At 41.8% G+C, this 13,321-nt stretch overlaps 1 protein-coding gene across 3 annotated transcripts in view; it reads right to left on the bottom strand.

Annotated features, from left to right (window-relative positions):
- The window catches only part of CASS4 (Cas scaffold protein family member 4), a 225,523-nt gene that overhangs the window by 49,271 nt on the left and 162,931 nt on the right, over positions 1-13,321 (bottom strand). For all 3 annotated transcript variants that reach the window (XM_085619270.1, XM_085619269.1, XM_085619271.1), the window contains one exon: positions 424-852. In XM_085619270.1, the coding sequence (XP_085475396.1) occupies positions 424-852 (429 nt within the window). The remainder of the gene's footprint in view (positions 1-423; positions 853-13,321) is intronic.

Raw genomic sequence — 13,321 nt, 5'->3', positions numbered from 1 at the left:
CCTGCATCCCACGTTCACTCTGCTCCCAGCCATAGGGTACTTTTCCACTGGGGCCCTTTTTAACTCTACCCCCTCTTTTAATCCTTGGCACTATTTCTGTCCTTTGGGCCTCCTCAACGTGGCCCTCATTATGAGGGCCACAGTAATCCTGAGTCAGGCGCCAAAAGGGTGTTTGTATCCAACTCGTGATTGCATAATGTGCACCAATAACATATTGGACCAGTCGCCTTCCCTGAACTGAAATTTCAACTGTCGACATGTGTGCAGGGAAGAAATGGCGGTTGTATGTCCTAGAACAGGGAAAGCATGCAGTGTTTCTACACTAAAATGTATAAACTGCACAATGATATTGCAGAAAAATGCAAAAAAACAGCCTAGTCACAAGACCTATTTTTCTTTCATGAGTAGTATATAAATGATTACCTGATTGGTGGAGCTACGGGTTCGGTCGCAAAACAGTTTTGCGGGCGAAGATGCAGGCACTTGGTAAACATCTTTCGAAAGAGGCGGCGAGGATGTAGGTGTGTGGTACACCCGGTCCATCTCTTCATACGTCATGGAGGAGGTGGGAGATCGGGAGGCTGAGGGAACCTGGTATATGTTCTGCTGGCTCTCCTTTCCGCCTGGGGACCCATGCTGCATGTATGAAGGTGATGTATCCACGGGAGAATTAGCAAGGACCTGCAGGCGATTGGCCGGAGCCAGCCCTTGCCGACCATGGAGCGAACAGTTCCACCAGCCTTCGCTTCCCACCACATTCTGCTCAAGCACCATCAGGATGTCACCTTTGCGAAAAGCCAGTTCATCTGGGCACTCGGCCTTGTTGTCGTACAGAGCTTTCGCCAACATGTTCTTCGAACAAAACAAAAAAATATGACAATAAGATAACAGTTGAGGTCAAGTTTGCATAAGAAATTGACATTTTGAAATGCAAAACAGTGGCTTCTGACCACAAATAAACTCCATTCATGACCATAAGAATAACACTTAGGGCCTGATTACGAGTCAAGCGGAGTGGTATCCCCGGGTGGGATGATGCTCAACTTGTGCATGACTTGCACGATGTTCTTGCATCAGGTTTTCATGAATGCTTGAACACTGGACCTAATTTTACAGACTGGTGTGTCTGGCCACTAAAACTGCATTGGGCTTCGACTGCAACAGTTGCCAAGGCTCATTCCCTGGTCTCTGCTGAGCTTTTCAGTTCGAGGCTGGGCAGCACATGCGCTGCTCTGCGAGCCATGCTGTATTGGAGTATGGAATAGAAGCCCCGCCCACTCTCCGCCTATATTTTCATTGGTTTGTGTCATTGTCCTTAGTAAATGCTGCATTCTGATTCATTAATTGTTAGTCCCTCCTTAGTACCGCCTTGCCTTCATTCGTAACCTTCCATGAGGACTGGCCCTTTTACTTCGGTTGTTACACGGTGAGTCTTTTTTAGTCTGTAAACACTATTTTCTTTAAATAGTTTCTCCTACTACAGGCATGACATGCTTTCCTGCAACATTTGGCGCGCCAAGCTTGCTTTCACTTACCAAGCAATAGGTCTCGTATTTACAAGAGTTTGAGCTATTAGCATTGTAAATGACAATGCCTTTTATTTATGTGTAAATTATCAAAACATTAAAAGGCATTACCATTTACAAAGCCAATAGCCTAAACTCTCACAAATGCAAGATCTATTGCAAATGCTTGTTCTCTTTCAAGGCTATCCCATGCCACAACGATTCTTCTTCTTAAGGGGAATTCGATGCAGAGAATTCAGTACCCGGAATGTTCTTTACGGGCCAGTATCTCCGCATGGAATTCCGCCTATTATGAATTAAACTTCTTGGAAATGGAAAAACTATGTGGACATGGAATTCGTATTCTTGATGAATCTTCTATAGGTACAATGTGAAAATATATTCATGTAAAATATATACTTTTTATACATACATTCAAAATCAATCATGGCTCTCAAATCAGTGCTTAATTTGTAAAATAATAAGTGCCAGGTCCCTGGCCAAGAGGCCACTGCTGCTCGCACCACCCATTGCCCCCGTCATCGCTGTCAATGACGGTCCCTAAACAACTCTTTCGCCTGTAAGTACGAGAGTTAGGATTATTCGAGGTCCACAAAACTTAAGGAATGGCTGGGGAGGTAGTTATAGTACATTTTAATATATATTGTATTCATAAACAACCGTTGTTCTGATCATCTCTAAATTAAATGAGCAGCGCCACTATGTGGCAGACTGTCATAGGTGTGCAGAGCACCAGAAACCACCAGCTCAAATTAAGCACTGTCTTAAAGTCAAGGCTTTCTCCTTTGCCAGAGTGGTATGTTAGCAGTGACTGTGGCCATACAGTGGTAAGAGCTGGCATGTGCCTCAATAACCGCTGTTGCGTTGACAGAATGGCCAGTTGGTCTTACACTGACCAGGCATGATCTCTTGTGCATCTTTGCTACTGGACTTCAGGAACTCAAAAGCATGAGTGCAAAACAATTACCCAATTAAAGTAATCACTGGTAAGATGGCCTATAGAGAGTTGTCTCCACGCCTTTCAGAAGCACCAGTCTGTCAAATTGTGGAATATCGTCTTAATTTATATAGAAATAGATTGTAAAAACAAAGACCACTATCTGCAAAATTCAAGATACTTTTATTAAATGAAAATGCACACATCTGGACTCGACATTCCACAAATATTTTCGTTATCTATTGGAACTAATCTAAAAATGTTGCTGTCCTCCCCCAAGCAGATGGACGGTCAGGAAACTGTCATAGTACATAGAGAATATTTGCAATTAATGTCAGAAAGTCTACCGTACAGAGGAAATTACATCTCAAAATTCCACTGAACCGAAAGAAGAGCAGTGTTTGAAACGTTACTGTTATAGATTACAAAAGAGAAAAAAATTGTAAAATAAATGAAAGGTGCACACCAAATATTAATTCTTAATTGCTGAACATTTTGAAAATAATTTCACTCTTTGTGAAACAGTCATGGAAACATACCAAATTTCTTCAGATTCCCCAACAAAATCATTTTTTACACAAAAGATAGATGTCTGTTAATTTGTTTACATTGGTTCTAATTTAAATTTTTAGGAAATATGTGACTTGTTTTCTAACAAGTGCTGGGAGAAGAAGGAAGTGAATTTTTTCTTTACAATTTGACTGATTTTTGCACATTGTTATTTTAATCAGCTTTGTGTAGTTCTGCTAAAAATATTTCCTCAAGATGTAAGTGGATTTTAGGTGAATCCCACACATAAAAGAGAAGCTGTAAACCTTTATTTTGCTTCTTGAAGGGACATGTGGTATTTTGAGCAGCATTTAAATCGAATAGCTAGCCGAACCATTTCTGGAAAGACCATATCATTTTGGTGACTTGGTTCCATGCTACTCAAGCCTCAGGACAACATTGTGTTCCACCACAAACATAATAATGGCTTTTTTCCTTTCAAGGTACCTCCCGCATGCAGATCTAAACCATTTAGAAGTGCAGTCAATCCCTGAACCTAAAATCCCCATGACTGACTTGACAAAGGCGATCGACAGAGTCTCCTAATCCAGGATTATCCCTCAAAGAATGTCAAGTTTTATCATTCAATCCCCATTAGCCAGGAAGTGATGGTGGCAGCTGAGTATGTGATCAGTCCAACAACATTATTCAAGGGACCTGACGTTGGCTCTGTGGCATAATACACTATTTGTGAACCCATTGACGCCCGTCAAGTCGATGATGGCCCTCCCTGTTATACTGTTGTCTATAATCATCCACCTGACTGTTATAAGGTTTGCTGATATTGTCTCTGAACACTTTACTGAACACACTGATAACTGCCTCTGAACACTTATATTGTACGAGTAAAATGCCACCTTCATTGTTGCCAAAAACGTAGTTGTTGAGCCAACGCGAATTCTCCCATTTGTGCCTATTTATGGTGACTGCTGTTATGCTTCTTAGGCACTCCATGCACACCGAGTCTATGTAGAGCCATTTCCTTCAACTTTTGGGTCTGGTACACCCAGTGCCACTGAAATTATGTGGCAGGCTGTGGGACCAAATTACATGGTAGAACTGACAAAATTACGCAGCAAGAAAAGGAAAATTATGCAGCATAACAGGGCACATTTTCTGATAGCATTATCTCATTATTTTGTTGTTTGTACACGTTATCAGTATCTGGGCAAAGGTTTCACTTCATTAGTACCAGTTTGACACTCAAATACATTGAAAAAAACAATAAGTTGTCATTGGGTAGGTAAAACAGCAATTTTCCAGGCTATCTTCATGACAAACATTCAATTTTAACAACTGGATAATAAGGAAAGTGTAAAAAAGCCAAGATTTTGTAATGGAAAGGTAAAAGGGAGCTAAGGCTGGAAGTATTTGACAAGGTTTCGTGCATTTGGACTGAGCCTTCATCAGGATTTTTCCACTACATCCAGAACATCAGCTGTTTTAGATTAAATGGGAATGGATATCTAAAAAGACAGACAAAAGATTGGAAAGCTTTTCCAACTTTTGTCACTGATTAAAATTGGGAACAGGTCGGGAGCAACCAAAAGTCATCTCATTCTGTCTGGATGAGCATGGGTTATATGAAAAGCCTTGAGATTCTTTCTCCAGTTTGAAAATTGTCAAGTTTCCCATTTTCTTTCATTATTGACGTCTTTGGAAGCACATTTGAGACGTTATGGGTGGAATGGGCCTGGAATCTGATGAAGTATGCACTGCAGATGTTCCCACCCACAGTGGAGACCCCGGTGCTTTTCCCTAATATGATATTGATGGTGTGGTACGCATGTGTGCCAGTAGCAAATAAGGTCACTTGAAGGTCACAAATGCCAAGATCAGTGTGAAGATGTCACGGATTTGAACCAGCCTCATACCGTAGGGAGGGGTACTATCACTCATCACTCTCACAAGTCAATAATGTTAGCGACTCCATCTTTAACCAGTGAGGTCTGCAAAGTATGTGGACCGTTCGTATGTCCAAGTGTCCGGGGGTTACAGGTGTCAACGAACAAGCACTGAAGGGTTTGTTGTGGGTGGTCATCTGGGTCCTCCCGTTCATTTTTTGTGTGGCTTACTGACTTCCTTTTTAGCGAAGGTTGCAGCCTTTGTTTTTTTTTGTTGTAATTTTTTTCATATTGTTGGGATTAAATGCAATTAGTTTTCTCTCCTGTAAATAATAACAGATGTGCATGTGTAACAAAACTTCAACAAGTTTTCCATGCTAAGAATGGTGCTGAGTTGTTATTTTGGTGTGGGGGGTGGTGGTTGCAGCTTGCAGAGTCCACAGCGAATAAGCGAGGTCCCTACCAAGCACTCTGGACAGTGCGCTGTGGGTCAAATGGTTCTTATAAGAGCAGGAGTGGAGGACTTCAAAGGGGCTATTCGGTGAATGATGTCATAATAACACACCTCAAAACCAAAGCCAACGCCACTAAAGCAGCATTCTTGAAAGCCTATTGTTGGTGACTATTAGAGATGGTGGTGGCCTGCCTAAAGAGAGCTGTTGATTTAGTCTACACTGGATGGCCCATTTCAAATGCTGTTGAAACGGCATCTTCTGGCACTGCTTAATTTGTAAAAAAAAAAAATACGTGTGGGGGTCCTCGTCAGAAGGCCACACAGTTTGCACCACACATGGCCACTGTACTTACCCAACTATTAACCATCACACTACAAATGGGACAATTCAGACTGCTCCGAGGCCACCAAAGCTTTAAGAATGGCTTGGGTGACAGGTATTAGTTGTTTTTACTGTATATTGAATTAACAATCAACTGTTGTTCTGCTCATCTTTAAATTATTCATACAGAGCCACCATGTGCCAGCTGTCATAAGTGTAGGTTTCAGCAAAGCACAGGAAACCACTGGCTCAAATTAAGCACCATCTTCTGGATGCTTAAAATACTCAATATAAAGTGCAACGAGTTTCCACGACAGAAACGTACAATGTGTTTTCCCTCAACACAGCCTCAGTGCTCAGAATTTAAGCCTGTTCCGAAAATTCCACTTGCCTTCTTCTCTGTTTACTTGTTGCTAACGCTGCTGCACCCTCTCGGGTACTCTTGCTAAAATGGGCTCCTGAGGGCGCCATCTTCCTTAACCCCCGGCCTTCTTGCCTCAGATGCGCGTGGCTTAGTCAGGGCACAACAAGACCAACAAAGCACTCTGTACCCGAGGGGGGTGGAGAAGTTACTGTAACAAGGGAAAGGATTAACTGAGGCAGACCAGCAGGTCTTGAAACCCCCCAATTTCAATATAGGCCAGGCGGCTCGTGCGGATTAACGGTCACCTGAGAGTTTTGGAGGCGACACAGTTCTTGCGCCTCAGCATCTCATTTTCGCAGGGCGCCAATTAGCAGGGTGGGTAATAGCATGTTTTGGGAGGGATCACACTTTGCTTTTAGCCTCAAATGACTAGTTAGCCTTCCCAGAAAGAGCGAAGAGAATTTACATATTTTTCTTTGAGTCGGCCAAGACTCGAATAATGCTTGCCGATAAAACCATAATTGACAGTTTATTACCCGCGGGTTATCATTTCAAAATATATGCAAATACTAGCTATCGAGGGCTTTTAAAATAATGTTTTACTTAACAATCTTATCGCTCTTATATTCGTAATATTCCCCAAAAATTATTTTGAGATTGGCATAATTAGTGGAATTATTGACTGTGTCTAAATTAGTTCAAATTTTCAAAACTCCCAGTGAAGCACATTTTCAGTTTTTTTTTAAATACAAATGTCCAATACTATTTCGCTTACTTACTTAGGGTTGTGCCCACCTGAGAGTGCAAGGTGTAAAGGGGACATTCGGGAAATGATGTCACAATAGCTCTCAAAACCCAAGATGACATCATCAAACAATGGAACATTCTGGAATGCCTGTGCAGGCTCGGTAAAGAGGACTGGGTGGACCCTTTAAGGCACAGGACACAGCTAACTACCAGTTGGCAGAGTTGTTGTTGATGGACTTTATCATTAGGCCTTGCTTCGAGATGGATAGGCCAGTGAAGCATTCATTGGTGAGACCAATATGTGTAAATTAGAAAGATTTGAAGCTATGTTAAAGACCTCTCTCTGGTGAAATTCACTACATTCAGATAAGTAAAACAAGCATTTGCAATGCAATAGGTCTCGCATTTATGAGAGTTTGAGCCATTGGCATTGCAAATGACAATGCCTTTATGTGTTGTTTTTAAACCAGATAAATAAAAGGCATTGTCATTTACAATGCCAGTAGCTAAACTCTCGCAAATGCGAGACCTTTTGGATTGCAAATGCGTTTGTGGTATAAAATGCTTTTTTAAAACGTTTGGAGAGAGTGTGTCCTGCCTGCAACACCAAGCAGGACACAGCTAAAATAATGTTTGAAGGCTGTAATTAAAGCCTACCGAGTAACAACACAAGTAACAGGGGGTGTTGCCATGGGTGGTTACAAAATGAGACAAGGCAGTACTAAGGAGGGACTACTAAGCCTAATGGCCAATGAACAGTCACAGTTTACAGTGGACAATGACACAAGCCAATGAAAAGTATGGGCGGAGAATGTACGTAGCTTCAAGACCCTTCCTGAATACAGCAAGCCTCGCAGCGCATGCACTGCCCAGGCCCAACCTCAAAAACTAAAATATCTGCTATGCTCGACCTTTGTAAAGCACACATTCTACGCTAGATCTGGTACTATGGCCTTTTAGCATTTTCTTTAATCAGGCTATTTTTCACATGTTTCTGGGTTTACCATTTCAGACTATATTCTGATACATCTTGTGATGATGCGTTTACCAGTACCATGCTCTGATCATATTATCGGTTAAGTGACTAGGTCCTAGCCATTAATCACAGGGAATATGGTACTGGTGTTTAGGGGATCAGGCTGGAGGGTTTTGCAAATTTGTAGGCGTCTTCTAGGACTATATTCGAACTTGTTGCCCAGCAGGGGGAGATGTGAGTATCTCTGGAGTTTCTTGGTGCCAAGGTCTGTTGGACATTGTAATGACTAGCTGGCATAATCTGTGTAACTTTCACCAAACAAGTGGTACCTCCAGCAATCTTGTGGGAACCATTTTCTTTAATAAAAGAAAGAAGGGTGAAAGGTTTGGGAAAGATTTCCAAAACTCCTACCTGCCTGTTACCGATGGTACAGTACTTGCACTGTATGCGCTACCAACTTTTTATTAGCACTAGGAGAAATGTAAGTTACGCAGGGGTAATTTGTATAAATTCAGGAATTTTGCATACGCCTCGTGTAATTACGTGCTATTCAGGGCAAAAATTTACAGAGAACAGTGCTATACCCAGTAAAAATTTGAAAAAAGGCATAGAAACAACAGAACACGAGCGGTGCTTTGTTTAAATGCTTCTTCACCCGAAAATTGCTAAAATCTAGTCTGAAATGATAGATTTGCATTTCACGTACTGAGTAACTATGCATAATTTTGCCAAGCTTTTGCATAATTATGTGAAAGTGAATTACAAGAATTTCGCACCCCAGTTCTGCTTATGTACCTCAGAAGCACTTTCACTCATTTGCACAGAGCAGCAGTACTGCAACATATGTTTGCCTGGGACCGAAGAAGTCAAGCGGAAAAGGAACAGGTGGAAGACAAGTAAGTCCAGCCCTGTTGCACACAGCACAGCAGATTTAGCAGAAAGTGGCCTTACGCACCAGGGTGACTAGAGAGAGTGTAATGGATGAGTCAAACCTGAACAGGTGGCGCCCAAAATAACAGTTGCCCTCCTGAAGCATGGAGCTGATTTCAGCGAAAGTGGCTTTTGTTATGACTTACCCAAGGGTGGCGGGAGCAGGGACAAACAGGGCACTAGCAATACTGCACCCTTTCAATCACTGGGAAGACTGTAGGGTTCATTATGTGACAATTTGTGAGACCCACAACGAATATTTATGGATTTAATATTTATTTCTGCGTTTTGTAGAATACTGTGGTCTTGCATGGCAGTCACTGAAGAAAGTGCTATGTTATGATATTGTGTGATATGTTTATTAAAGAGTGTTCTTGTGTTCTGCTACGTTATTCTGTGTTGTGTTGTATTGTACTGTAATTGCATTTATATAGTGCTTACTACCACTGATGAGGCGTCGACGCGCTTTTTCGGCAAGTAACACGCTACTTCGGAACCCATAAAGGATTAGTGGTGAATTAGTATAGTGAAATATGAAAGTAATTTGAGCTGTGAGTTTTAGTCAGATATTTGGATTGAGAAGGATAGTGGAGGGATAGAAGAGGGAAAAGGTTTGCATTTATATAGTGCATCCTACTCCTGATGAGGTGTAGAAGCACTTTCTTGGTGAGTAGCACGCTACTTCGGAACCCATAAAGGATTAGTGGTGAATTAGTATAGTGAAATATGAAAGTAATTTGAGCGGTGAATTTTAGTCAGTTATTTGGATTGAGAAGGATAGTGGAGGGATAGAAGAGGGAAAAGTTTTGCATTTATATAGCGCTTGCTACCATTGATCAGTTGTTGAAGGGCTTTTTCGGCGAGTATCATGCTACTACGGTACCCATAAAGTATTAGTGGTCAATTAGTAAAGAGAAAAAATGAAAGTAATTAGAATGGTAGATGTTAGACAGTTATTTGGATTGAGAAGGATGGTGGAGGGAAAGAAGAGGGAAAAGTTTTGCATTTATATAGCACTTGCTACTCTGCTATGTTGTGCTATGTGGTGTTATGTTATGTTGCAGTAGTGTGTGCTATGTTAGGTTATAATATGTTGTGTAGTCTTGTGTTACTATGTTATAATGTGTAGTTATGTTGTGTTAAGTTGTGTTACATTCTGTTATGCTACGTTGTCTTAAGATATGTTGTGTCAAGGTATGTTGATTTTCTACAGCACCGTATTCATTGATTACTTTGCCTTGTGAAATAGTTTTGAGGCATGGATAATACAAGAGGATTGGGGAGTGGATTGGTTAAATCTCATAAGGGTTTGGGATGAGATGCATATTTATCCATTTCCCAAACTTCTTGGGATGTCCTACATAGGGCTTTAAGTTGGGGTGCAGGAGGGTGCTAAAGCACCCCTAAAATAACCATGCTGGAGTTCAGAACGTGTGAGCAATAAAGATGCCTCTACATTTAGGAGTTAGGAAAGCATAAATCTGAATTGGGATGAAACAAAGATTCAATAGGAACAAAACTAAATTAAGACACTTTTCTCGGTGATGCGATATTTAAACCCAGTTTTCACCCAATATCATTTGCGCGCTATGTATAATTTTAGCAGTAAATCTTGATGTTTATAAATTTAGTGGCCTTTTAAAATGGAAAACGTGCTCTCTGTAAAAGACAGTGCACTACCACATGATGCATTAGTAATGTATCTGTGGTAATGTCTTCCAAAATGCACCACCAGCTATTTACTACACCCTTACCCTACTCCTACTTCAGACCTTTGCTATATTTGGTCTTAGTGTGACGCTTGGGTTTTTCACAACCCCTATGACTTCCGTGGTGTAACATTGATGGCAACAACCACAATCTGAAAATTGTTCATGACCGGTGATGTCCTGTGATGGGAGGAAGTGTCATGCAGTAAAAGGGTGAGAGTGACATAGGTCTGAGAGAGTTGACTTAACACTCTGTGGGCAGAAAAGTTGACTCATTGTTCTTTCTAAGCCCACAAGCGCTTTTGCCTAACATGGTATGGGTTTTCCACCAGGAAACGCGTACACCATGCAGGAGCTCACCGAGACAAGAGAGTCGGTGGATCTCAGTCCACATCCGCCCTCAGTTACTGTTCTACCAGTCCAGGTTTTAAGATAACGCTGTAGTTCACCATTCCTAGGAAATGTGATATTGTCCCCAAAATGTTTTAATTCTGTTCGGAATAGAAAATGGCACATAACTTTGTGCCTGACCCATTTATTTGCATTCAGCTAAAATGATGCAATGTCAATAAGCTCAATGGAATGTGCCTGTCTGTCTTTTTCGAGAAAGTATCCATTGATATTTTCCTGTACAATCTCTGACTATCTACGGGCCATGGTTGAGCCATAATGCTGGGGCTTCGATCACAGATGTTTTTGTACGCATTACCTTACATTGCATTATAAATTCAAAATGTATATATGAGCGTAGAATGGATGTTTTATCATGTACTACACAGAGTGACTGCTTAATAAATTGACAGATCCAAGATGGCGGTCCGAACGCTTCTGGGTAATTGTGCGCAGGGCTGGGTGGCTGCTTAATAAAGTGACTGATCCAAGAAGGTGGTTCGATGCAGAGGGCCTCCGAGCAATATTACAGGATGAACACTTGAGGGAATGCAGATGGACAGTTCTGTGACATGGAGTTTCTAAACTTTGGGACTGTCACAAACATTTTCCTCTGCTTGGATTTGGATGTAAAGTAGATTATTCTGGTTGGTTCCGAGGCTCCATGTAAGGTGATACCTTTGGATGCGTATTTATATGAATAAAGGAATCCTCCCCTTGTATTAAGGAACTAACTACTCTGACGAACAGAAAAATGTGTAGAAAACTTTTCTGGGCATCAACCAATGCTATTATTATCTTGTGATAGGAATCATAGCCATAAAAAATGGCTTTGGCAAGCTGGCCTATGTGCTACAATTCAGGGTAGTGGAAGTTCTAACTCACAGAAGTATCAGGGCCGGTGAAAAAGCTGTCTGCAGACACACAGTGGCCCGGCTGAAATTGACCATGTCGAAAAGAAGGAGTCAATTTTAATTACTGTTATTTGGAGCATGTTTACTTCTTAATAGATGGAATGTGGCCATGCTAATGAGCTCAAAGCACACAAACAGTCTCCCTTTATCACCTCTGTGACAGATAAACAATATTATATGAAATTTAATGATCCTAAAAGGAGGGAGTGTGCGCAAAGCATTCTGGGATAAAGTAAATAAGGGAGACAACTTCCAAGATCTCAACACAACCTGACTCTCTAGTTTTTTTCTGTGTGTGGTGGGGGTTATTGTAATTGCATTTATATAGCGCTTACTACCTCTGACGAGGCGTCAAAGCGCTTTTCGGCGAGTAGCGTGCAACTTGGAACCCAAAAGTGATGAATTAGCATTGCAATATATTAAATGAATTTGAGCGGTGGACATGTAAGTCTGTTATTTGGATTGAAAAGGGATAGTGGAGGGATAGAAGAGTGAGCATTTGCTGATGATGCGTCAAAGCGCTTTTCGGCGAGTAGCACACCACTCTGGAACCCAAACAGGGTTAGTGGTGAATTAGTATAGGGAACTATGAAATTAATTTCAGTGGTGGACATGTGAGTCTGTTAGTTGGATTGAGACGGATAGCAGAGGGATAGAAGAGGGAGGGTCTGGAAAGTGTTTACTTGGAGATCATAGCAGCAGGAGGAGCTCTGGGATGTGTAGAAGGTATACTTTCTAGAGCAACTACTAGTTAAAGTCACAGCAATGCAACACTTCATAAACTTTAACTATGTGCTTTAGAATGGTAAAAATGAGAGTTTGGAATGACTCAGCAGTGCAAAGCTCAAGCTTCTGCAATCCATTTCCGTTGTTATCTAAAAATACTTGACAAATTGCATTGTAAAGGCATTTAAGTGCATGACACAATGTGTCAGAGAGATGGATGCCTGATGCGCAACTCTGAAGAGACCATAGACAGGATGGATGAATATTGACTATATACATCATATCACAAACTGACCTGCCTCTTGGCACTAGCAAACAAGAACTCTTATTAACTCCCAACCAGGAAGAATGAATGGCTGTGTAAGCCCCACATCCGGTTTGAAATGGTGGCATACACTTTACACACAGACCTCTACAACAGGAGCATTAACCAGCTGAGCGATCAAACCCAGTATACTATGCAGAGTTATCAAGAAGGAATTCTGAACCAAAGCAATCTCTGGGCCTAGTGACCGCATGCAATACTATTGTTTTAAACCAATAAAAATACTGCTCTGGGGCTGCACATGCTACCTGTTTTGAGGCATTCCCTGTTTACTTGGCCGACGTATACATTCAGTGTGAGTGACAGCCACTTCCCAGAGACAGTGACCAATCGCAGGCAGGGGTGATTTATGCCCGAGCTATCCGGAGATTTCACGCTTCCAAAGGCCGAGGCCTCATTTCCATGATATCTGTGACAAGCAAAACAACGCGTGGTATTCCTCAGGCAGCACCCCACGCCTCTCTGGGAGGAAGTGGGCGTCTCTCAGCGGGGCAGCAGATAGCAGCGACACGCAAGCAAACGCACGTCAGCTCCATCACTCGTCGCAGAGTGGGGCGCACATTGCAGTTGCACGGGGAGTTTGTGCTGATGAGGCCGAAGTGGGGGGA

Source organism: Triturus cristatus, chromosome 7 (assembly GCF_964204655.1).
Source record: "Triturus cristatus chromosome 7, aTriCri1.1, whole genome shotgun sequence".
Taxonomy (NCBI): domain Eukaryota; kingdom Metazoa; phylum Chordata; class Amphibia; order Caudata; family Salamandridae; genus Triturus; species Triturus cristatus.
The sequence above is the reverse complement of the archived record's forward strand: the minus strand, read 5'-3'. Positions and strand labels throughout refer to the sequence as shown.